Source organism: Phyllopteryx taeniolatus, chromosome 3 (genome assembly GCF_024500385.1).
Source record: "Phyllopteryx taeniolatus isolate TA_2022b chromosome 3, UOR_Ptae_1.2, whole genome shotgun sequence".
Taxonomy (NCBI): domain Eukaryota; kingdom Metazoa; phylum Chordata; class Actinopteri; order Syngnathiformes; family Syngnathidae; genus Phyllopteryx; species Phyllopteryx taeniolatus.
The window spans coordinates 10,123,237-10,149,366 of record NC_084504.1 but is presented as its reverse complement, the minus strand read 5'-3'; the positions used below and the strand labels follow the sequence as shown (position 1 = coordinate 10,149,366).

Sequence of the window (26,130 nt, the reverse complement as noted above, 5' to 3'; positions counted from 1 at the left end):
CAAAGTTCAAAAGCCAGCATCTGTGATGGTATGGGGCTGTGTTAGTGCCAATGGCATGGGTAACTTACACATCTGTGAAGGCACCATTAATGGTGAAAGGTACATACAGGTTTTGGAGGAACATATGCTGCCATCCAAGCAACGTCTTTTTCATGGACGCCCCTGCTAATTTCAGCAAGACAATGCCAAACCACATTCTGCACGTGTTACAACAGCGTGGCTTCGTAGTAAAAGAGTGCGGGTACTACACTGGCCTGCCTGCAGTCCAGACCTGTCTCCCATTGAAAATGTGTGGCGCATTATGAAGCGTAAAATACGACAACGGAGACCCCAGACTGTTGAACAGCTGAAGCCGTACATAAAGCAAGAATGGGAAAGAATTCCACCTACAAAGCTTCAGCAATTAGTGTCCTCAGTTCCCAAACGTATTGATTGTTGTTAAAAGAAAAGGTGTTGTAACACAGTGGTAAACATGACCCTGTCCCAGCTTTTTGGAACGTTGTTGCAGCCATAAAATTCTAAGTTAATGATTATTTGCTAAAAACAAAAGTTGATCAGTTTGAACAATAAATATCTTGTCTTTGTAGTGTATTCAATTAAATATAGGTTGAACATGATTTTCAAATCATTGTATTCTGTTTTTATTTATGTTTAACACAAGGTCCCAACTTTCTTTGGAATTGGGGTTGTACAATATTTATTTAAATCCAATGGCTGACCACAAAAATTGGCACAAAGAAAACTCACTTTGCACAAGAAAACACGACAGTGGAACCTCGATAAAATGGACTGTGATATAACGGATATCGGATAAAACGGACCGTCGGGACTGAACAATTTGTCCAAAAATAGTTTCGATTTTTCAGTTAAAATGCCGTTGACAAAGTCTGTTAGTTACAGAACTTGGCTGCTGCTGTTTACTGGCGCTGTACAGGCAGAGAATAGGACTGACGTATTTCCAGGTCACAGATATACAATATTACTAGATCCAATTCCAAAAGACTTGCCTCCCGTGCCACGTGGCGCCCATGTTGAATTTGCCGCATTGACGTGGCGGCCATGTCATGATGGTTCTATCTATTGTCTATTGTACTTTGTGCGCTGCTCAGAGAGAATGAGTGGCATGGATACCGTGTTAACACTGAGGAATACAAAACGCAAGTCTCTGGAGTCTGGAACATGCTGTTTTTGGTACAGTAACAGTTTTTTTTTGTCAAGCCGTTCGGCTTTGGCAACAGATTTGTAACTAGGAAGCACACTAATTCCTCGCAGCTCACGAAAGCGACACGCCTATGATGAGTACTGTACGTCACCAATGTCACCATGACCAAGCACACCGGCGTGGTATGTTTGGATAAAATGTGAAACTTTCAAACATTTTCAGGCTTTTTTCATATTTACAATAATTTCGTACTATGGGTGCATATGGCCTCAAAAAAAAAAAAGTGCTTCAATGTAACGAGCAATCAGCAATGTCTGACCACCCCCCGCCCCTAATAGTCTATGGTCTTGAGGTTCCACTATAAATATTTTGACAAAAAGCATATATTTGGCCACAAAAGTACTAAACTTTATCCCCAAAAACTCAAAATATTGTAAGAAAAAATAAAGTATTTAACCATCAAAGTACAGTCTTTGTGCACAAACATTTTCCCCAAAACAATAAATTGTAACAAAAATTGTACATTTGGCCACAAAAGTACAATATTTGTGCATGAAAATGCAATATAGTTCACCACAGAAAGTTTTATTTTTGCACAAAAATACCTAATATTGTGCCCCAAAATGCAGTGGTTGAAGGCAAAAATGTGTGTTTCGCAACAGCCGTGGCAGTCCGAGGAGGAGGGATCGTGGCTCCGCGAGTACCCGGTGACACTGATGCAGTTCTTCCGCTACCTGTACCACAACGTCCCCGACCTTGCCCCCATGTGGCACAGTCCCGACTTCTTGTGTGCCCTGGCCGCCGCCGTCTTCCCCTTTAACATGAGACCCTACTCCGAGATGGTAATGTTGCATTTGGCCACCGGAGGGAGACACCGTCGCACATTCAAAGCAAACAGCGACATTTAACACCCTTTACTTTACCTTTTACTACACATGGTGGCTTACTGCTCAGGTGACAACTGTGTGTGTTGCAATTGGTTGATTTGTTGGAGTTGTGTTTCTACTATTTGTGTATATGTGTGTATGGGTTTTTTCTGGCGTTTAAAGTATTGAAATCCACAAAATTGAAAGCAGTGTATCAGCTACGCTAAATTGTTAAGTAAATGCTAAAACAGCAAGTTATACACATGCAAGCACAATGGTAATAACAGCGTAGCCTCGCTCTTAGCACGTAGCAGCCAGCGCTAACAGCGTGACGGTTAGCAGGTGAGCGACCTGGACGACGAGGCAGGCTCGCCCATCGAGGAGCTGAAGGCATTCGGCTCGGACTCTGGCATGAACCGCAGCCAGTCCGAGTACTGCAACGTAGGCTCCAAGACGTCGCTCACCAACCACCCGGCCAAGAAGTACGTCTTTGACTTCATGAGGGCGCTCATCATGGACAACATGTGCGTCACGCCCGCCACCAAGCAGACTCCAGTCATTGACCTGCTGCTCGAGGTGGGTGTTCCCGTTCCAACTTCAAACTGTTCGGCTCATTCCGGACATCTTGGGAACCATTTTTCACATTCCCTAAATTCCCAGTTTTATGTTGTTGTTTTTTTTTTATTCCAAATTTTCCATGACAACGTTCCCAAATCAATACAGATATTTTACATATCGTCGCTGTCAGGTGGAAACCTCGTATGTCCAAATACGGTCTGTTATTTTTATGTATTATTAAGTATTTAAAAATATTAACAAATCTTTTATCTCTCTTGATCGCTCCACTGTCTGAGAAGTGTTGTAAAACTCTGCCCCTTCCTCACTTGTGTTTTCTTGTCGTCTCAAGATTTAAACTCAGGATGTTAATTCAGACTATAACGAGTGAAAACAGTTAGGTGAGACATTTGAGTAAGCCTGTTTTGTTAAAAATCGATCAAAGGGTGATTGATCACAGCTCTATGCCCCCGAAAACCAATCTTCAGCATACATGGAACTACTTATTCCATTCCCAAAATTGACACATTTTCGCACCAAAAAATCCCTTGTCCTTCCACATTTATCCATCGATGCAAACTTCAAAATGATCAGCTCATTCACGACATAATCAGAACTAATTTTAACATTCACAAGATTACAAAATGTATCATTTATTCTACATTTTCCATGTCAATTTATACACGTGTATCCACATTCCTTGACCATTCCAATTCAAAAATGTGTTGCTGATTCAGTAGTTTGTATATACCAAACTGTTTATCACATTCCTAAAATTCACAAATTTGTCAGTATTTCACATATTCCATGTTATTATTCAAAATTTCTTGGACAATTCAAACCTTGAAACTTCAAAATGTTCAGGTCATCCAGGACATATAGAAAAATTCCCCAAATTGCCTCATTTGCACCATACAATTCCCAGAATACGAGATATTGTATGTCCTTCTTGTCCTCCTCCTCCGAAATTTCTCGACTGATTCAAACCTTCTAACTTCAAAATATTCAGCTCATTCAAGACAAAACTACTTACTACAGTCCCCAAATCCCCACATTGTCAACATGTAATTCCCAAATCAAGACATGTTTTAAATATTTACTTTGTTCTTCCACATTTCTCATTGATTGAAACTTAAAAATGTTCACCTCATTCAGAATATCTTACTAAATAATTACACCCCCCAAATACCTACATTTTTTTCAGTATTCTACATTTTCCTTTTCTAATTGCCAAAATGCATTAAAACATTTTAGAAATACCTCTTTCATTTAAATTATCCTTTTTTCAGTCCCTCGTTGAATGTTTCTTCCATTTTAATGAATTCCACAGCATTTCAGCCTCACATCAGCTCTTTTGCATTCACACGCAATTTCTACAGAAATTTCAATTTGTAGTTATTAATTTTCTCCATTACACTTATCTACATTCTCTTTAGTGCTCTCATTATCTTGTGATCTAAAGGCGTCTCCGGAGCGTTCCACCAGAACTCAGCAGAAGGAGTTCCAGTCCAACATCCTGGACGGCGTTATGGAGCACCTGCTGGCTGCTGATGTTTTACTCGGTAAGATGCGATCTTTACACTAATCAAGCTGCAAGTAAATAATCATCTCTAACAGCAAAAAGTTGTAATTTGGCACAATCATCCTTCACTTTGTCCCCAAAGCACTACATAGTGGAACAAAAATGATATCTTTGAGCACAAAAGTATAATATTTGTGCAATGGTTGACCACAAAAACCTTTATTTTGCCCCAAAACATAATATACTATATTGTTACCAAAGTGCTGTATTTTGCCACAGAAAGTGTGTTTGTTCCTTCAAATAGCAAGTAGTTAACCACAAAAAGTTGTACTTTGTCACAGCAATGATACACTTAACCCACATATCATCATATATTGTGACAAAAATACTATATTTGACTCTTATGTACTCTTTGTTCACAAAAAGTACAATAGTTGACCACAAAAAGTTGTCTTTTGCCATAAAGATCCCTCTCTTTGCCCCAAAACACAATATAGTGTAACAAAAACACTAACAAAAATGCTATTTTGACCACAAAAGGTTAGCATTTGTGTACGGAATTCTAATGAGTGACCACAAATATCATATTTTGCCCCAAACACCACATACTGTAACAAAAATGCCATATTTGACCACAAATCTGTACTCTTTATTCACAAAAATGTAATAGTTGTTCGCAAAATGTAGTATTTCGGCAGAAATATTGCTTACTTTTCCCCAGAACACTATGTATTATAAAATAAGAAATGCTATATTTGGTCAAACAGGTTAACATTTTTATATACAGAATTCCAATGATTGACCACAAAAAGTAATATTTTATCCCAAGATACAATTTCACTTGCAACAAAATGGTATATTGTTGTGGACCACAAAAAATTGTATTTTGGCACAGATATCACTTTGCCACTAAAACAAAATATATTGTAACCAAAACACCTTCTCATAGGCGAGGACTCATCCCTGCCCCTCAGCAGTGGTGGGAGCTACCAGATCCTGGTGCACAATGTCTTCTACTTCAGCCAGCGCGTGGTGGACAAGCTTTGGCAGGGCATGTTCAACAAGGACTCCAAGCTGGTGATGGACTTCATCGTGCAGCTCATTGGACAGGTAGACACACACACAGATATTGGAACATGATTTAATAAAACTCGAGATATAAATCTCTATTTCTTCACAAAGGTGGGCAAAAAATGAAGTATTCCCCACAAAACCTTTGCTCCAAAACCCAAATATAGTGTCATTAAAATGCCTAAAACTAATTCCATCCATCGATTTTTTGAGCTGCTTCTCCTCACTAGGGTTGCGGGCCTGCTGGAGCCTACCCCAGCTATCTGTGGGCGAGAGGCGGGGTACACCCTGAACTGGTCGCATATGTGCCAATTGCAGGGCACATATAAACAAACAACCATTCACACTCACATTTACACCTATGGGCAATTTAGTCTTCAATCAACCTACAATGCATGTTTTGGGGATATGGAAGGAAACATATATAAGTATTTGGGCACAAAAATGCTTCACTTTGCCTCCAAAACACACAAAGGTAAAATATTTGAATGAAAACACCACAAAGGTGTAATATTTGTGCACAAAATGCAATGGTGGCAGACAAAAAGACCCAAAACACACAAAAACACAATGATGCAAGATTTGTGCATAAAAATATGATGATTGACCACAAAAAGATGCATTTTGGCACAAAAATGCTCCCCTTTGCTCACTTATAACATTATATACTGTATTGTAAGAACAATGATATTTTTGGCCTAGTTGTGCACAAATATGCACCACCAAAAGTTAGGTTTTGGCCGAAGTGTTCATAAATAATACTAAGCAAATCTTGTTTTTGGTCCTCAGGCCAAAAGGCGTTCTCAGGGTCTGTCTCTGGACGCCGTATACCACTGCCTGAACCGCACAGTGCTCTACCAGCTGTGCCGGCCGCACAAGACGGTGGCACAGCAGGTGGCGCTGTTGGACGCACTGCGCGTTCTCACCGTCAACCGCAACCTGGTGCTCGGCCCAGGCAACCACGACCAGGACTTTGTGGCCTGCTTGGCGCACTGCTTCATCTGCCTGCACACCGGCAGGTAAGGCTGGCTTGAGAAAGATATGGCAGATTGTTGGCACATGTAGGACACAGTCTGTGGTTTGCGGTTTAATTGTGGTGTGTGTGTGTATGTATGTATGTATGTATATATATATATATATATATATATATATAAAAACCCAAAGGGTTCAGTGAATTCTGCTTAGCAACCAGCTCCCTGGTGGGTGTGCCTGCCAATTTTCTATTGGTCTTTTGGGACACAAATAATGGTGCTGGACAAATGTGACATAACAACAAGTGAACTAGTGTCAGAGAAAGTGCCAGATTTATTTGCTCTTTTTATGCCAATTTATTAGTTTTTGGGGCATGAATGATTGTCCTCAACAAATTCTGCCTGACTGGATGGGTGTGACTTGGCAATGTAATTTTTTTATGGTTATTATTTTTTCAATAATATAAGTAATATGTTTCAAAAATATTGGAATCTATTATGTTGGTGTAGCTTTTTGTAAATATTGCTTTTCAAAAATGTGTCTTACACTCCTACATCATACAGTATTATTGTTGGCAACATATTACAATAACATTGGAGATTTCCACCCATAGTCTGGTGCTAAAGTGTATGTATGCGTGTGTGTGTTTGTGTGTGTGTGTATGTGTGCAGCAGCACGGAGGGCTTCGGCTTGGAGGCGGAGGCCCGTATGACCACGTGGCACGTCATGATGTCGCCGGAGAACGAGAGCGACGCAGCGCACAACCACGACGTCAGCGAAGGTGAGACAGGATTTTTTTTTTTTAACCATTGTTTGCCTTGGTGGAGGTCTTCATTGGAATGGATGGGCTTTTGCAGGACGCCAGCTGCTGCTGAAGGCGGTGAACCGCGTGTGGACGGAGCTGATGCACAGCAAGCGTCAGATGCTGGAGGACATCTTCAAGGTGTCGCTGCCCTGCAACGACCGCGGCCACGTGGACATCGCCACGGCCCGGCCCGCCTTGGAGGAACCTGCTCTCAAGAGCTGGCAGAACCACCTGGGTAAAGAACGTGGCATTTTCTTGTCTTTTTGTGCAAGAACAGGGTTTTCAACTGTTCCTGGAACCTGCATGTTTATATTGTCGCTCAGTCGTGTAGCGTAAATTGGTTGTTAATTAATGTATGATTAATTGATGAATTGATCCAGAGCAGAATGCCAACACTCTACTTTTGATCTAATAAACAAAACTTTTACAAAAGTATAACTTTCAATAAACCAGTTTAAACTTAAACTTAGCAACATACCATTTTAAATTTACCTCGGTGCACCACCAAATCCATCCATCCATTTTCTTTTACCGCTTATCCTCACTAGGGTCGCGGGCTGCTGGAGCCTATCCCAGCTATCTTCGGGCGAGAGATTGCCAGCCAATCGCAAGGCACATAGTAACAAACAACCGTTCACACTCACATTCACACCTACGGGCAATTTAGAGTCCTCAATCAACCTACCATGCATGTTTTTGGGATGTGGGAGGAAACCGGAGTGCCCGGAGAAAACCTACCCAGACACGGGGAGAACATGCAAACTCCACACAGGCGGGGACTTGAACCCCGGTCCCCAGAACTGTGAGGCAGATGTGCTAACCAGTCGTCTACAGTTCCAAATACAGTCTACCAAATTTGAATAAAAACTGGGAAAACTGAATTAGTTGAATAATTAGGTCAGCGGCAGCACGGTGAGAGACTGGTTAGAGCGTCTGCCTCACAGTTCTGAGGACCTGGGTTCAATCCCCTGCCATGTTGTGGCACAATGTAGTACTACACTAAACATGCATAACTCTAAATTCTGACTTGCCTGTATTGTTTAAAAAACCCACAATCAACGCTCGCTTAAAAATCTGCAATATAGTGGTGGCACGAACGACAAACCGCTTAGTAAGACATACAAAGTAAGTGTCTTTAATTTCAGTCCACGAGAGGAAGTACATTAGCCGTGGCGAGGCTGCAGCGCCAGCGATGGCGACCCAGTCCAAACTGTCGCGGGTCAGCAGCGGTTTCGGCCTCTCCAAGCTGACGGGCGTGCGGCGCCACAAGAAGGAGAACAGCCTGAACAAGAACAGCCTCTCCGCACAGGCCAGTGCAAATACAAATACACGCTCTTAATGACAATTTGTCAGTAATGTCACTCACTTTATTTTGACACCACAGGAAGCTTTCCAGTGGATGTTCACGCACATCGCCGTGGTGAGAGACCTGGTAGCCATGCAGTATAAAGAACACCAAGAGGTATCTACTTTGCCTTCAACAAACTTTATTAGCACAACAAGTTTAAAAAATGACACAGAAAGTCACTAAATACCCCAAACTTAATTAGAATATACCAGTCGCCCCCTCTAGGTCACTTGTTGCTAGGCAAAATTCATCTTGTTGCTAGGCAAAATTCGTTGAGCGCCATCATTTGGGCCCCCTATGACCAATCAAAATTGGAATATACCATTCACGTCCACCAGGCCAATTTTTGCTAGGCTAAATTTTTTCAGCACCTTCATTTTCATCTGCATTTTAGTTTAGTTAGTCTGGTCCTAGCTAATAAACAGACAGCCACAAACCTACTATATGAATATGTACTGCCAATAAAATGCTAGCTGCTCAAGTAAAGTTGCACAACAACCTCCTTATGCCTTTTTTAATTAATGCCTTGTGGTTTTTTTTTTATACTTACAAGAAATGCTAAGAAGAAAAAAATGCAAAGTTTAAAAAGAAATGTATTTATATATGTTTTCTTGCCTGACTGAAAATATTTCTAGACAAGAAAATGCAGTTTGCTGCTCAATGGGAATTTAAGAAATAAAGCAGTTTATTTATCTAAAAAATGAAAAACAATTGCTCATTCGTTTTTAAGTGAAATGGATTATTTTTTCTTGTGTATTCATAATTATCATTATTAGTATTAATATAATGTATCCAAATACTTGATTATTCAATAAAATCTTTAGTAGGCTACTCAAATAGCAAAATATTCGATAGCTGCAGCCCTGCTCCCAACTTTGGGGGAAGGGTTCTTCCATTTCTAACAGGGCTGCAGCACTGCACAAAAGCAAGGTCCATAAAGACATGGATGACAGAGTCTGGTGTGGATGAACTTGACTGGCCTGTACTGAGTCCTGATACCAACCCGACAGAACACCTTTGGGATGAATTAGAGTGCAGACTGAGAGCCAGGCCTTCTCGTCCAACATCACTGTGTGACCTCACAAATGTGCTTCTTTCTGGAAGAATGGTCAGAAATTCCCATAAATACACTCCTAAACCTTGGGGACAGAATTCCCAGAAGAATTGAAGGTGTTATAGCTGCAAAGGGTGGCCCAACATCATATTGAACCCTATGGATTAGGAATAGGATGTCACTTAAGTTCATACGTAAGTCAAGGCAGGTGAGCGAATACTTTTGGCAATATAGTGTACCACTTTATTCCTGATACTGTATATTATGCCTTTTGTTCTTACATTGCATTGTAGGCAGGCACGTTTTTTTGTTGGTTTTCATTAAGTATAATAACCAGGGTTGCTAGGCAGAATACTGTATGTGTAAGTCTAACATGTGGTGTTTGTGTTTTTTCCTGTCTTTTCCCAGCGGCAGCACAACGCGCTCAAGTACGTGACGGAGGAGTGGGCGTCCATCGAGTACGAGCTTCTTCGCGAGCGAGGCCTCTGGGGCCCGCCTATCGGCTCCCACCTGGACAAGTTCATATTGGAGATGACGGAGGGCCCGTGTCGAATGCGCAAGAAGATGGTGCGCAACGACATGTTCTACATCCACTACCCATACATTCCCGAGACAGAAAACAACATGAACTCGGCAAAGGTATGCCTTTTAAGTAAACTTTCATTGAGAATTCATTGAGTCTCAAAGACCAATAAAAAAATTGAATATACTTGTCACTTCATTCGGCCACGTGTTGCTAGGCAGAATTATTGAGTCACCAAGACCAATACAAAAAAAAAATACAAAAATAAGAGTCAAGCCCACTAGGGCTGTTGTTACTGGGCAGAATTTTTCACCCACCATCAGTTGTGCATCTAAAACAGGGCTGGAGACTTCGACCAAATTGGTCGCACATCCAACCTTTTTGTCAGCTTGTGCGATTAAAAATTTCATCTTGTCGCACTTGCGCAAGTCCATCTTTTAATGGTTTAGACTCACCTTATTTTCCACTGCAATCTCCTCCTCCTCCTGCACACTCCCAGAGGGAGAGAGTCATTTTAAATGTATGGCAATCATTTGGTTGTAGTAATTAAGTGATTTTCCCAGGGGAAGAGGGTTAGGAGCCTTCTCTATATAAGAGCTGGACCCTCTGAAACTAATTATCACATAAAAGAAAAGCCTTTGTTTGTTTTTTAATTGAATTGACCTGTTTTGACTGCCACTGCTTGTTGCTGACAAACTTGTTCATAGTAAAATATTTTGCAAATCTCATATCTCAAGTCACTGTCAATCTTTACTTCATACTTAACTATGGTATGCCATGTTCATGCTCTACCTCGTCAAAATAGGGCACGACCAACTGAAAAAGTTGTTGGCACCAGTGCAAAGGTTAGTGTAGAGTCCTGTAAAACCAAGAAACGGTCTAATAACCTCACTGGGCCACTTGTTGCTAGGCAGAAATTGTTGAGACCCAATATTAATTAAAAAACAATAGACATGGCATACCAGTCCCCTCATGTGGTCACTTATTGCTAGGTAGAATTCAATAAGTCCCGAAGATCAGTACAATTTTCAATTCAATTCAATATACTAGTCACCTCATTAGGCCACTTGTTGCTAGGCAGACTTTTTGGAGAGCCAAAATATATATATATTTAAATAAAAAATAAAATTAAAAAAATCATAAATAGTAACATATTTAATTAAAACAAAAAACTTAAAAGTAGGAATGAAACTTGTTTTTTTAAATTATTTTTAAAAAATTTACAAAGAATTTGTCTAGTACCATCATTGGTGCCCCAAAGACCACTAAACAATTGGCATGTACCAGTCACACCCACTTGGCCACATGTTGCTCGCCAGAATTCTTTGAGCCCCAATAACAAACCGGTAAAGAAAATTTGAACAAATGAGCCATGCCTAATCAGTCACTTGTTGCTATGCAGAATTAAAAACAATCTATATTTAAAATTAAATTCAACTAATGTTGTTTTTTTTAATTACAATTTTTAATACATTTTTTTTACCCCCTCCCGGGGCAGAAGCCAGTGCGCTACCGCCGAGCCATCAGCGCTGACAGCAAAGAGTACTACATGCGCCTACTGTCGGGCAACCCCGGAATGTACCAACACTCAGTGGAGCACAGCAGCGAGGGCGAGACCACCCAGCACGAACCTGAGCACGGAGAGGACACCATAGCCAGGGTCAAAGGTGACACACACAGGACAGGAAATGGTTGAAGGGGCTACTTGACCAATGACCGCTTTGTTCTTGGAATATTGTGGTTGAATTCCCCTCAAATAATCTTTTTTTTTAATCCTCAATATATTGCACTTTTCCTAAATAAAATGCTACTTAATGCTTGGTAAATTGTGCATTTTCTTTCGAGAAAAATATCAACTTGTTCTTGATATATTCTGCTTTTTTTTCTAGAAAGAATAAAAAAAGAAATCTTGGTGTACGATGGCTTCTTTTAAAATAAAAATTTGCTTTTAATCTAGCTACACAGTGGAACCTCGATAAAATGGACCCTGATATAACGGATATCGGATAAAAATGGACCGTCAGGTCCAAACAATGGGTACATCTCAAGTCCCTTAAATGCAATGTCCCTAGCTCCTCGCTCCTTAAAACATTGAACGCGACCTGCAAGTTGTTGTAACGCCACCACATTAAGGAGCATCTCAAGTGTCTTAAACGCACATGGAGGAGGCTTGAGCGTCGAGGAGCCTCCATGGACTAGCTTAAATCGAGAAATGTGTCCAAAAATAGTTTCCATTTGTCTTTTAAACTGCCGCCGACAAAGTCTGTTAGTTCCAGAATCGACATTTTTTTTTGTAATATAAGAGTCGATAAGATAAAATATTTTGTTAATGTAGTTAGCCAGAGCTGCTGGGAATCGAAAGTTATCAATATAATTTCACCATCGTTCCAGGCATACTGTGTTGCTTGTTTTTTTTTTTTTTTTGCACATTAAGGACTACAGTACTGTTTTTGTTTTAATTCCTCATTTAAAAAAAAAAAAAAAAAAAACACCGTTCAAGTAACACGTTTTTGCGATTGTAGGGTGAAAGCTGCAGCTGGCTACTAGTGTGGCCTAAATGGGTGGCAACAATGGGGAAATGAAATGCCAGTATTTTGAGGGTAATAAGTCGTCAGCAGCATACAATATTTAAATCATTTTTGGACCGATGAACTTAGTGCAAAATATTGAATTATGAACTATTTTATTTTTGAATCATGAACTGAACTTTGAACTAGTTCGTGTAGAAAATGAACTTTCCCAGCACTGATCCTGTATTATTTCACATCTCAATATACAGTATATCGCAGGTTTAAAAATATTGCAATGTCATTTTCTTTCCAATATCGTGCGGCCATTGCGACCATGTTGAATGTGGTGAATTTCCAGGCATGTTACAATAAGTATTACACGTTTTTTTTGGGTTTTTTTTGTCATTTTTCTTGGACAAATAACATTATTCATCTAATAAAATGGCTTTTTCTTCTTAAAAAAAAATAAAAAAATGGCATATGGCATGTATAATTTCCCCATGGCCTCTTTCCAAATTTTACCATTTCTTAGAAAAAGATAACACTTTATTCTTAATGGCTCTTTTCTAGAAAAATATAACTTAATTCTCATATTTACTTTTTTTTCTTGAAACATTATATAAAATAATATATGTATGATATTAAAAAATATAAAAAAAATACCTCTTATTCCCAATACATTATTTTTTTGTAGGAAAAAAATACAACTTTATTGAAATACGACTAACATTATTTTTTCATGAAAGAAAAACTTCATTGTCATTAATGTTGCCTGTTGGAGAACTAACTATTCATGCAATATTATGCCTTCTACTCAATTTTTCTGGATATATAACAGCATTTTTTTCCTCAGGTCTGGTGAAGGCGCCACTGAAGCGCTCTCGGTCCACGGCGGATGGCGGCGACGAGGATGCTCAAGATCAGATCCAGGATCAGCTTCTGGAGTCGGGTGGGCTAGAGGAGGAGCAGCAGCAGCAACGCACTGACAACACAGCATTGCTGCGACTACTCGAGGAGGGGGAAAAGGTACACACACACACATAAATGCAAAAAATAAAATAAAATAAACACTTTATCCTAGAAATTTTTTTTTTAATAAAAATTACTTTTTTTTTCCTGTAAAAATATGACCTTTTTTTAATTCCACTTTTTTCTCGAAAATGTTTTTTAACTTTCTTCTTGAAATAGAAAACATTTTCTTATTATTGTTTACACTTTTGTCTTGTGAAAAAATAGTTTTATTTTCAAATTGTACCTTTTTTGCGGCCAGTTCAATTCACATGAATGGGAGCGAGAGAAGAGCTCATAATAGCTCCCTCTCTTATGTCACCCACACGTCCAATCTCAACCAGCTAACGTTCTCTGTTAGTGGGCCAACAATGCAACGCTTTCTTACAGCTAATGTCCTGTCTTTTGTTGTTGTTTAAAACCTTGCTCTGTCTGACTGAAATATTCAGTAAATATCCATTATAATACAAAAAAAAACACAGCGGCACTATGAAAAACTCTACTGTTGCACAGTAAAACTCTTCCTGCATAAAAGGGATACAGATTCTCCATTCTGCTTGGCCTAACAGCTGAACAGGAATTTTTTTATTTTTTATTTTATTTTTTTATTTTTTATTTTTTTTTTTTATAAAGAGGGGCTATTTTGATCTCCTACTTCGCTCCCAATCATGTGAATTGAAGTGGCCGCGATGACCATCGCTGACGACAGTGAATGCAAGCCTTGCTATTTCGTCCACCACAGTTCCATTAAAAATTACAAATATACTAGTTATTGTTGTAAAACACAACATATGCATATTTTATTGAGTGTAATTTTATGGCTCTGCAGAAGCTGAGATTCGGTTGCTTAAAACCTAGAAATGCCTAGAAATTTCAGATGAGTTGAGTGGGCGGGAAACAGCCACAAAGTGGTCAGGTATAATATATGAATATGTATAATTATCAAAACTACATCACACCATTGGCGATTTCAAATCGTTGTTTGCAAGCGGTTTTGGTGTTCCAAGGGCTTTTGCCTTCAAACAACAAACCGCATGGATGTCAATCTTAGACCATGTCGCAGACTCATATTATGCATTAAACAGTAGGAAAAAAATGATTCTGATGGATGGGGACCTTTAAGGATAACCACATTCAGTTTTCAGGACACTTCAATTCCGTCTTTTGCGGCAGCAGGCAACAAGGTATTTATGTTAGTATTATTATTAGTAGTAGTAGTATTTTCAACATGGGAGATTTTTAGCTACCTGTGTGTTGCCACATTTTTTGTCTGTTTCTAACTGTATCAATTGTATTATTATTTGTATATAGTTTTCACGTTACAATGGAGATTGGATGGGTTATTTAAACCAGTTCCTAAAAAAACAACTTTTGTTTGCCTGTGGGGGAATTCACATCCACCAATCGCTCGTGCGGACACACATTCCAAGAAGTTGATGCGTCAAAATTACCGTGATATTTCAAATGGCGTCACTTGCCCTAAAAACCCAACTTCACTAGCACAAATGGAACCTTATTGGTGAGAAGAGCAGTGTGGGCAGTAGAATAGGTAATGTATTTTAGCAATCAATAGTTTTTTTCACAAATGTATTTATTTTGGAGGATTTTGGAGGCATTTGAAGTGCTCGTTCCATGTTTTTTAGAAAATTCCACAAAGATGGCAGCCGCTTGTAAAGTTGCTACTGAAATCTCAAGAGATATACACATATTGATGTGGTGTTTGTTTGTGTGATATGTGTTTAGATCCAGCACATGTACCGCTGTGCCCGTGTTCAGGGTCTGGACACCAGCGAGGGTTTGCTGCTCTTTGGAAAAGAACACTTCTATGTCATTGATGGGTACACCATGACTGTGTCCAGAGAGATCAGGGACATCGACACGCTTCCTCCCAAGTACGTCTAGACTTTAGTACTGCCTTTCCAAAACTTTTTAAGCCACGTACCACCCTTCAGCATCCCAAAGCAGTTGGCGCACCTCTCTTCCACTACACATACCCTAAAAAAAGTTGAGTAGTCTTACCCAAACATTTTTAAGCTGTAGACACCCCAACATCATTAACATCATAATCAACAGCCCCAAAGAGGTGGCACACCCCCTTCAACATCCCCAAATAGTTGGCGCACCCCTTCAACAGCTGGGAAGATTTGGCGCACCCACTTTACATGTCAAAAGAGTTGCCACATTCCCTCTTCTCCACCCACACCGTCTATTAAAAAGGTGTAATACCATCTTTACCAAACTTTTTAAAAAGGAAGGAAAAAAATTTTTTTGGGGGGCAAGAATATGTTGTATGTGCTCCACTAGTCTAAACATTGTATCCTGATTAATATTGCGTTTGTGGAATAAGTATTATCCATCTATCCAGCCATCTATTTTCTGTACCGCTTATCCTCACAAGGGTCGCAGGCGTGCTGGAGCCTATCCCAGCTATCTTCGGGCGAGAGGCGGGTTACATCCTGAACTGGTCGCCAGCCAATCACAGGGCACATAAACAAACAACTATTCGCATTCACAGCTATTATAATTTAAAGTATTCAATTAACCTACCACGCATTTTTTTGGGATGTGGGAGGAAACAGGAGTACCCGGAGAAAGCCCACGCCGGCACGGGGAGAATATGCAAACTCCACAGAGGCAAGGCTGGGATATGAACCCCGGTCCTCAGAACTGTGAGGCAGATGTGCTAACCAGTCGGTCACTGTGCCGCCCAGTAAGAATTACACAGGTAAATTCATCAATTTACATCAATCTCAGGGGGTGGACATGTTGGGCATTATGGCCCTCTGATGTCGACTGAAATTAACGTTGCCCTTGCAAATGTCATGGGACCAAACGCGCAAATCAGGACATTGGGCTCCGCGTGTATGCTCCGGTAACTAGCAGAACTACGGATTGCAAGTTTGGGTTCAAACCATCATGTAATCAACGTGCTAGTTATTGCAGCAAACACGGGGAGTCCGATATCCTGATTTCAGGGTTTGGACATGTAACATTTGCAAGCACGAAGCCACTTGTGACGTTAATTTCAGTCGACAGCAGAGGGCAATATTGCCCAACATGGCTGTCCCCTGAGATAGATGAAAATTGATGAATTTATCTGTTTAATTCCTATTCCACAAACGCAATATTAATCAGTATGCCATGTTTAGCCTCGTGAGGGCACATACAACATATTCTTGCCCCCCCAAAGTTTGCATTTCCTTCCCCTTAAAGCCATGCACTCACTTAACATCTCAAAAAAGTTTGCACACCCCCTCTCTCCAGCAAACACCTTCAGAAAAAAAGTTTAATACATACAATCGCTGGCAAGGTTTTTAAGCCACGCACCCCCGTTAACATCCCGAAAGATTTGGAAAACCCATTTTAACAACCTGATAGAGACAGCAACAGCCCTCTCGCTTGCTCACATCTTTTGAAAAAAAGTTTAGACGTCTTACCAAAACCTTTAAAACACTTCACCTTCTTTCCACATCCTGACCCAGTTGGCGCACCCCCTCTTCCCCATATGATGCTGGACTTAATGCTGTGACTGTTGTTGTGTGCCAGCTTGCACGAGGCCATCATCCCAAGGGGTGCGCGCCAGGGTCAGAGTCAGCTGAAGCGGACGTGCAGCATCTTCGCTTACGAGGACATCAAGGAGGTGCACAAGCGACGCTACCTGCTGCAGGTACTTTTTCTTTGGCTTCATGGGGTGAGTTTGGATGAGTTGTGTTGACAGAGGTACGTCATCTCTATCAGGGTGTTAAAGGGCGTATGTGGCTTAAAATAAAAGTGTGTTGTGTTATTGTGTGGCAGCCAATGGCGGTGGAGGTTTTCTCCGCTGATGGGAGGAACTATCTGCTGGCCTTCCAGAAGGGGGTGCGCAACAAAGTCTACCAAAGGTATTAACACCCCCTTTTTCAACTAGTGTGAACTCTGTATTAATTATAAAAGTGATTCCCGTAGGTTCCTGGCAGTGGTGCCTTCACTGGCCGACAGCTCCGAGTCAGTTTCGGGACAGAGGCCAAACACCAGCGTGGAACAAGGGTGTGTTTCATTTATCATTCTAAGAAGGGGAGAAATGGTAGAGAGCAAGTACGCAAGCAATGCAGTATAATGCTATTGCCTGATGCTAACAACCGAAAGCCCGTAGAAAGCAAGTAACAGAAAAACTGCTACTTTCTCTATTGTAAAAAAAATAATTTAAAATGCGGCTAATGCTAACATCAGAAAAGCCGTTATCTTCGCTAATGATAGCATAAGAAAAAAAATCTGCAGTCACTAATACTAACATCAGAAAAATTTATTGATCAATGCAAACTCACAAAACTGCTACTGCCACTATTGGAAAAGAAACTGCTACAATTGCTAATGCTAACATCAGGAAAACTGCTACTGCAGCTTATACTTGGAACAGAAAAACTGCTACATTCTTGAATGCTAACAACAAAAGAAAAATGTTAACTGCTACTGCTAACATCAATAAAACCTCTACAGCAGGGGTGTCAAACAAATGTTTGTCGCGGGCCACATCACAGTTATGGTTCCACTCGGAGGGCCGTTCTGGCTACAACCCATATGATTGCCTCATATTATTACATATACACAAATTAATGGATAATTACTTTTGAAATCAGAAGCCAGTCAAAACTGTTTGTTCGACTACAGTATGAATCAATTTGATTTTAAAAGAGGGGTTGGTAACAAAAAAATGCTTGCAATATCTCAACATTTTTAAAAGTGAAGCCGATTTGCAATTTTGGTTATTTTAGCAAGAAACAGAAAGTCGATGCACACTCTCGCGGGCCACATAAAATGATGTGACGGGCCGGATCTGGCCCCCGGGCCACCAGTTTGACACCTGTGCTCTACAGCCTCTAATGCTAGAATCAGGAAAAACTGCTACAACCCTGAACGCTAACAACAGAGAAACTGCTTCTGTCGCTAATTCTAGCATCAGAAAAACTGCTATTTAGGTTACTGCAAACGTCACATCATAAAAATACTGCAATCATCGTTAATGCTAAGTCTAAGTGTCTGTCATGTCGTCACTAGGTCTGGTCTCCTCAGCACTTTGGTGGGAGAAAAGTCTGTGACTCAGCGGTGGGAGGTAAGAAGAGGCCGTCTTGTCTCTAGTTGGGTCCACATCCTCAGTCCTGGCCTGGTTCTCAAGTTCTACTTCCTTTTTTTTTCAGCGAGGGGAGATAAGTAACTTCCAGTATCTGATGCATCTCAACACGCTGGCGGGTCGCTCCTACAATGACCTGATGCAGTACCCTGTCTTCCCCTGGATCCTGGCTGATTTCGACTCTGAGGTGAGTTCCGCGGTGCGGAAGATCCACTGGCCCTCTGTTTTGAATACCGTCGAACTGATTCTGGTTTTGGGTTTATTGTTTGGCAAAGGAGCTGGACCTGAACAACCCCAAGACCTTCCGCAATCTCGCCAAGCCCATGGGGGCGCAGACAGACGACAGGCTGACGCAGTATAAGAAACGCTATAAGGACTGGGAGGACCCCAATGGTAATTAGTGACCGATCAATGATTGGATGAGCACTGACTGAATGATTGACAGACCGACCAATGACTTTCTCACATAGGCGAAACTCCCGCCTACCACTATGGCACGCACTACTCATCTGCCATGATTGTCGCCTCCTACCTGGTGCGCATGGAGCCTTTCACGCAGATTTTCCTCAGACTACAGGTGAGAAAATCTTGATAAAAATAAAACCAAGATAACAATGCCAAGCTAAGGTAACGGGCCCCTCTGCCAGGGTGGGCATTTTGACCTGGCCGACAGGATGTTCCACAGCGTGCGCGAAGCCTGGCTGTCCGCTGCCAAGCACAACATGGCCGATGTCAAGGAGCTCATCCCAGAGTTCTTCTACTTGCCAGAGTTCTTGCTCAACTCCAACAACTTTGATCTGGGTCAGTAGCGGCTAACATGGTAACATAACAACAAACGACATCAGTGATGCTAAAGGATACCTCGTTGATGCTAACAGGTGCCAAGCAGAATGGCACCAAGCTGGGTGATGTCATCCTGCCTCTGTGGGCCAAGGGCGACCCGCGGGAGTTCATCCGGGTGCACAGAGAGGTGCGCCGTTAGTTAGCATTCACTTTCAGCTTTGTACCCCCTTGGACATCCTGAAAAAAATATCAAGTAGTGTCACTTTTGGAGCCACGCAACCCCTTTAACATTCCAAAAGTGTTAACACACCCCTCTACCCTATACACACCCTCTGAAAAAACATGTTTGGTGCTGTCTTTCCCAAACTTTTGAAGCCGTGCCCTCCATTTAACGTCCCAAAAGTGGTAGTGCACTCCCTGACCCTCTCACACACTCTCTCCAAAAAACATTTCGTGCAGTTTACCAAACTCATGGGGTTCCGCACCCTTTTCAACATCCCAAAAGTGTAGACACACCCCCTCTCTCCTGCACGATCCCTTTGAAAATAAGTTTAGTACAGTCTTTTCCAAACATCCAAATTTGCGGATCCCCTTCAACATCCCAAAAGCGTTAGCACACTACTCTTCCCAGTACACACGTACAAACGAAAGTCTTAATTATCTTGTATTCTAGTTTTATAAAATATCTTGCACACCCCCATGAGTTTGAATGGCTGAGGGCGACCCACCACCAGAGTTAGACATTTTCAATCTCGCGCACCCCGTAGATTGGGGGGTGTGCCATCTGCACTGTTTGGGAATGCCTGTCCTATATTCAATATTTATGTTTTGTCTGTGGTCCCGCGTTCATTCTCACGTGTTTTTGGACAGGCACTGGAGTGCGATTACGTGTCGGCGCATCTCCACGAATGGATCGATCTGATCTTCGGCTACAAGCAGCAAGGTCCTCCTGCCGTGGAGGCTGTCAACGTTTTCCACCATCTCTTCTACGAAGGCCAGGTGGACATTTACAACATTAACGACCCCCTCAAGGAGACTGCCACCATCGGATTCATCAACAACTTTGGGCAGATCCCCAAGCAGGTGCTAATGCTGACACCACAAAACTGCTAATACTAAAATCTAAATAGTGGCAGTGGCCAATGCAGCTAATAATAAGAAAATAACAGCTAACGTGGCTAATGCTAATGTCATGGGTGTGTGTGGATGTGTATTTCAGCTGTTTAAGAAGCCCCACCCGCCTAAACGGGTGCGGAGCAAAGCTAACGGTGATTCCGCCAATGTTCCGCCAAGTTCCACTGGCGACAAGATCTTCTTTTATCATTTGGACAATCTCAGACCCTCGCTGGCCCCTGTCAAAGGTACACACACACACACACACACACACACACGCATGCACACACACGATATAATGACACATGAATTCATAATGTTATTTTTTATCGTTTGTCGCAGAGCTGAAGGAGCCGGTGGGTCAGATCGTGTGCACCGACAAAGGCATCCTGGCCGTGGAGCAAAACAAAGTGCTGACTCCGCCCACGTGGAACAAGACGTTTGCGTGGGGCTACGCTGACCTCAGCTGCCGCCTTGCAAACTATGAGTCTGATAAGGTCAGTGATGGTCCTCTAAAGACCTCGAAAGAACCAGATTTTGGGTGCTTGGGTGACCACAATCCGAGTAGGCCTGGGCACTTGGCTCTGGAGCTCACCCAATATAAAGGAAGAGCAAAAAAAAAGTATACAGCTATACATACAGTATGTACAGTATGTATGTGTGTGAAAAAGTAATTTGACCCCTTTTTAAACCATGAAAATTAAATAAAATTAACGGCATCATGGTTCAACTCCCGCCATCATGGTTTCCATTCCCGTCCATTTCCAGTGATTTTGTTTTCATATTTCCCTCTTCCGCCAGCTCCCAATGACCTTCGCTCCCATTCTTGCCCAATCCTGTGATTGATGGTGAAATTCACTCCCATCTCGTGGGAATCCCATGGGACCCACGGGCCCTTGTGGGAACCCTGAAAAATGTCAGCCTCTACTCCAGACCTGTTCAATCAAGAAATCACTTAAATAGAACCTGTCTGGCAAAATGAAGTCAGCCAAAAGATCTCAAAAAGCTGCAACAAAATACCATGAGCCTCAGAAATTCAAGAACAGATAAAAAATAAAGTAATTGACATCTATCAGTCTGGATAGGGTTACAAAGCCATTTCTAAAGCTGTAGGATTCCAGTGAACCACGGTGAGCATCAAAGCAGTGTGTGTGCATATATATATGTATATATATATGCATATATACGTATATATATGTATACGGATATACAGTGTTCCCTCGTTTTTCGCGGTTAATGGGGACCAGAACGCCCTGCAAAAGGTGAAAAAAACCGCGAAGTAGGATTTGCCCCCCTCCCCTAGGTATTTTCGGGGATGTGTATGTGGCTACCAGAATGTTTACAGTACACATATTTACTTAAATCTTTATTTATAAAACCTTATACAGTAATTAACATTTATTATACAGTAATTAACATTCATCAATATTGCCTTCTGAGAGAGGGTCAGTATACTCACTGTCTTTTCCCTGCAATCCACAATGCCAATGCAGCTTCCATTTTCACAATTCTCTTATTACGCGGAGTTACCACATGTTTTGCTTCCTTATCTAAGGTTATTGAAGCAGTTTTGCGGATGTTTGCTTCCTCTTTCTTGATGTAGCGCACTGTAGATTCATTCACGCCATAATGGCGTGCCACAGATGCATAATTTCTGCCTTCTTTGATCAAATCTAAAAGTTTCACTTTTTCGCTGATGGTCATCATCATCTTCTTCATCTTGGGTGCCCCGGAGGAAGCTTTCGCAGGGGGGCACAGCGCTTTGGCGGCATTGTAAGGGCTTGCTTAACTAATAAAAAAAATTATTACTTAAACAAAAAAAGTAATTGCGAACACAACAGCGTGGACGAGACTGGCGAGACACAACAAGGGAAGATGCTGGGTTAGGCTGCGATGATGCGCAGCCAATCAGCTCACGGGATAAATCCACTCATGCTCTCATTGGTCAATCCCGCGCCGGGAACCAATCACACGCCTTGTATGAGTGCCCGTACAGTACAGGCATGTACAAAGCCTCTGAGTCAACGCATCTCTTTGTTTGGCATGCAGGGAAACCTTCTCTCGCACGCATCAACATGAAACAACCCGTCTTTCCGCAATATGCCTGCCGATATGGCTGTATTTTAAATTGTTTACATTTTTTATTTATTTATTTGTGAATATTTTTGGAAAAACCTGCTAAGCACTGAAGCCGCAAAGCGCGAAGTGGCGATGGAACAATATATATATATATAGGCTATAGTAATAGAGAAAAAAAACTGTCCCAGCTGAGGGACCTCTTTTGCGGGCAACAATGCAAGTCGGGCTGGGCACTTCGCCCTGGAGCTCACCTAGTGTCAAGGCAAAAAAAAGAAAAACATGCATGTCAATTACATATAGAGAGAGAAAAATGGAAGAGAGTGAGAAAAGAGAGCAAGGAAAAATATCCAATCATTGCAGGGCCTGCCTGAGCATAAGTGTCCGAGCCGAGACACCTCTTGGGCGGGCAATAATCTGAGCAGGACTTGGCACTTTGCCCTGAGGAAAAAAAATTTCATAGTTGAATCTTTTTTTTTTAACATTCATATAAGGGACCCATGTTTTTCCAGGCATTGGTGGTCTATGAGTGTTTGTCCGAATGGGGTCAGATCTTGTGCGCTATCTGCCCCAACCCCAAGCTGGTGATCACAGGTGGAACCAGCACAGCCATTTGCGTTTGGGAGACAGGAACGTCCAAAGAGAGAGCTAAGACGCTCACGCTCAAGCAGGTGAATTTAGCAATATTCGTCCGTTTTAATGCTGTGATGATATAATTATTACCCCCTCCCACGTGTGTTGGCAGGCGCTGCTGGGCCACACGGACGCCGTCACATGTCTGACGGCGTCGTCTGCATACCACATCGTGGTGAGTGGCTCCCGGGACAGAACCTGCATCGTGTGGGACCTCAACAAGCTTTCCTTCATCACACAGCTACGAGGACACCGCGCTCCCGTCTCCGCGCTGTGCATCAACGAACTCACGGTGGGTGCCAAGACAAATACAGTGGAATCTCGATTCACGAACACCCCAGTTCATCAACAACTCAGTTTTCAAAGAATCTTTGTCCACTGTCCAAGAGCTCGCTGGTGATAATGTGAGTGAGACTTCATGGTCCAATGGTTCCTTCTAAATCACCTTCCCTTTCATTGATTTTAACATGCCGTCTTTAACTGCACAACTACATATCCTTTGGTATGTTCACCATGGATACTGATATCAAAAAAGGCTGTCAAATCCTATAATGCAATGCATTTCCCAAAGCATACAGTACTGTACATGAAAAGGCGTTGAAGAGTGATTTGCCAATGGGCAATTCTTTCTTCATAATAAAGAGTGCTTTCACTTATTTCTGTATTGTACAGTATTAATTTCTAAGTACACACTAATAAAAACAAGGTAAACATAACTTTGTTCTGTGGCTGAAACAGATTCATTGCATTTCCGGTCATTTCAGTGGGAAACATTACCGCGCGATCCAAGTCACGGAATGAATGAAGTTCGTGAACCGAGATTCCACTGTAGTCTGTCCCTGGGTCAAAAAGGCAATGCTTTGCGTGACATTCCTAAAGTGTAAAAATAACTTTACCATTGTATTATGCGTCTTAGATAAAGTAAAAATGCTCGTCTATAGAAGACATTTAACGGAGGGGTCCCAAAACTGAAACTGCTACTAATGCTAAAAAAAAAAAATTTAAACAAAAGGAAAAATGTGTAAATCCTACAGTGGCTAATTCTAATGGGGAAAAAAATTATTTCTACCGCTAACATGAATGTCCACTTGGCTAATGCTAACACGTATTGCTCCTGCTATTAAAGTTAATGATGATGATATATAAAGTAACAATAAAATAATTAAAACATCCCAAAACGGTGTCACTAATACAAACATTGCGGTAAAAAATACAACTTTGGCTAATGCTACTGCTAACATTTAAAAATCTCTTTTACACCTAATGATGATGTCATGTAACCTCTACTGCGACTAATGCTAACATCCCAAAACTGCCACTGGGGCTAATGCAGATGGAGCTGCTAATGTTGCTGACGTTACAATCTAAAAACTATTACTGCCACTAAAATTCATATCCTAAAATTGCTACAACTGCTAATGTTAGCATCCCAAAACTGCCACTGCAGCTAATGCTAACCTGCCAAAACTGCCACTGTAGACAGCGCATATGTAACTGCAACTGTAACTGCAACTCCCAAAACTGCTAATGGGCACGTAACCGCTACTGTTGCTAATGCTAACATCCCAAACTGCTACTGTGACAAATGCTGACATCCAACAGCTGACACTGTTGTTAATGCAGATGGCATGTTAACTACTACTAAGGCGTATATCACAATACTGCTATGAAAATTAACATGCTAATGCTAGCTTGGGTATGTGTGTGTGTGTGTGTGTGTGTCTGTCTGTCTGTCTGCGTGCACGCAGGGGGACATTGTATCGTGCGCAGGCACGTACATCCACGTGTGGAGCATCAACGGCAGCCCCATCGCCAGTGCCAACACGTTCACCGGACGCAGTCAGAACATTGCATGCTGCTGCGTATCCGAGATGAATGAGTGGGACACGCACAATGTCATCGTCACGGGACACTCGGATGGCGTTGTCAGGGTAAACAGGAGAAAAAACAAAAACAACAAACAAACAAACAAAATAAAAACATGCCGGCTAGCGTGAGAAGCTAAACTTGAGTGCTCTTTTTTTGTTGTCGTAGTTCTGGAGGATGGAATTCCTCCAAGTCCCAGAAACCCCTGCTCCCGAACCCGTGGAGCCCGACGTTCCTGACTGCTGTGGAGACGACAAACTTGGTGAGTAGGAATAATATATATATATATTTTTTTAAAACAGCAAGTGTTCTCATGGGATTTTCTCTGTGGTCCACCAGAGGGCGGCGATGAGGACAGCAGCGAATCAGACGTAGAAGAAGAAGAAGGACCAGGAAGTAGTCTGAGCCATGAACACAAAGCAGTGCGCAACCCATCTAGTCAGCCAGGCAGCCAGCCAGGCAGTGCTGTGCACAGACCCAGAGGTAACACGCAGGAAAAGCTAATTTTAGCATTTTGATAAATCGATTATTTTTTCACTTTAAGCACACCCCCATAAAAAATCAAAACAAACCATATTTAACAAAGAGCAACATAGATTTTATGCTCTTCTTTAAGTTGTGCACTCCCTTCAACACTTAGAGTAATGTAGAGTTTTTTTATTGTTTTTTTGTCACAGAAGAAATGTTTCCAAAATGTTTTAGCTGCGCACTCCTACCCCCCACCCCACACAAAACAAAAACATTTAGCCTAGAGAAACACAGATTTTATGTTGTAGAGCAAACTTTCCCAGGATGTTTTTGCTATACAGCCCTCAGAGTTGGCACACCCCCTCTCCACAAACCCACAGATATAAACGCACCCCTCTTCCAACCTGTCAAAATGGAAAACATTCAAAACAAACCTAGCTTATAGCTATGTTGATTTTACGATGTAGCAGTATTTCCATAACCTGCAAAAGCTGCACACTCCCTTCAACACACCGACAGAGTTGGTACACCCATATCTCTGGCACCCCAACCCACCACCACACCATAGCCCACTCACAAAAATACAAACACAGCCTGTTTACCATATCATACATACGAATCGCACATCTAGGGGAGCGCGCACCACAGTTTATGAATACCTGAAACTAAAGCATGAGTGTAAATGTTT

The 26,130-nt window shown here is 41.6% G+C and overlaps 1 protein-coding gene across 7 annotated transcripts in view; it reads left to right on the top strand.

Annotated features, from left to right (window-relative positions):
- wdfy3 (WD repeat and FYVE domain containing 3) overlaps window positions 1–26,130 on the top strand; it is a 113,119-nt gene that overhangs the window by 78,261 nt on the left and 8,728 nt on the right. For 5 of the 7 annotated variants that reach the window (XM_061766924.1, XM_061766923.1, XM_061766921.1 and 2 more), the window contains 30 exons: window positions 1,825–2,004; window positions 2,371–2,604; window positions 4,046–4,145; window positions 5,055–5,215; window positions 5,966–6,195; window positions 6,820–6,929; window positions 7,006–7,188; window positions 8,099–8,262; window positions 8,338–8,415; window positions 9,764–9,994; window positions 11,377–11,545; window positions 13,242–13,414; window positions 15,140–15,288; window positions 16,943–17,063; window positions 17,192–17,277; window positions 17,342–17,422; window positions 18,431–18,485; window positions 18,571–18,690; window positions 18,779–18,896; window positions 18,974–19,080; window positions 19,151–19,304; window positions 19,382–19,473; window positions 20,157–20,369; window positions 20,506–20,647; window positions 20,742–20,896; window positions 22,988–23,146; window positions 23,221–23,400; window positions 24,857–25,039; window positions 25,143–25,236; window positions 25,314–25,457. In XM_061766924.1, coding sequence (XP_061622908.1) covers window positions 1,825–2,004; window positions 2,371–2,604; window positions 4,046–4,145; window positions 5,055–5,215; window positions 5,966–6,195; window positions 6,820–6,929; window positions 7,006–7,188; window positions 8,099–8,262; window positions 8,338–8,415; window positions 9,764–9,994; window positions 11,377–11,545; window positions 13,242–13,414; window positions 15,140–15,288; window positions 16,943–17,063; window positions 17,192–17,277; window positions 17,342–17,422; window positions 18,431–18,485; window positions 18,571–18,690; window positions 18,779–18,896; window positions 18,974–19,080; window positions 19,151–19,304; window positions 19,382–19,473; window positions 20,157–20,369; window positions 20,506–20,647; window positions 20,742–20,896; window positions 22,988–23,146; window positions 23,221–23,400; window positions 24,857–25,039; window positions 25,143–25,236; window positions 25,314–25,457 — 4,366 coding nt within the window. Of the gene's footprint in view, window positions 1–1,824; window positions 2,005–2,370; window positions 2,605–4,045; window positions 4,146–5,054; window positions 5,216–5,965; window positions 6,196–6,819; window positions 6,930–7,005; window positions 7,189–8,098; window positions 8,263–8,337; window positions 8,416–9,763; window positions 9,995–11,376; window positions 11,546–13,241; window positions 13,415–15,139; window positions 15,289–16,942; window positions 17,064–17,191; window positions 17,278–17,341; window positions 17,423–18,430; window positions 18,486–18,570; window positions 18,691–18,778; window positions 18,897–18,973; window positions 19,081–19,150; window positions 19,305–19,381; window positions 19,474–20,156; window positions 20,370–20,505; window positions 20,648–20,741; window positions 20,897–22,987; window positions 23,147–23,220; window positions 23,401–24,856; window positions 25,040–25,142; window positions 25,237–25,313; window positions 25,458–26,130 lie in introns of those variants that run through there. The other 2 variants (XM_061766922.1, XR_009787642.1) reach the window with 2 other exon arrangements.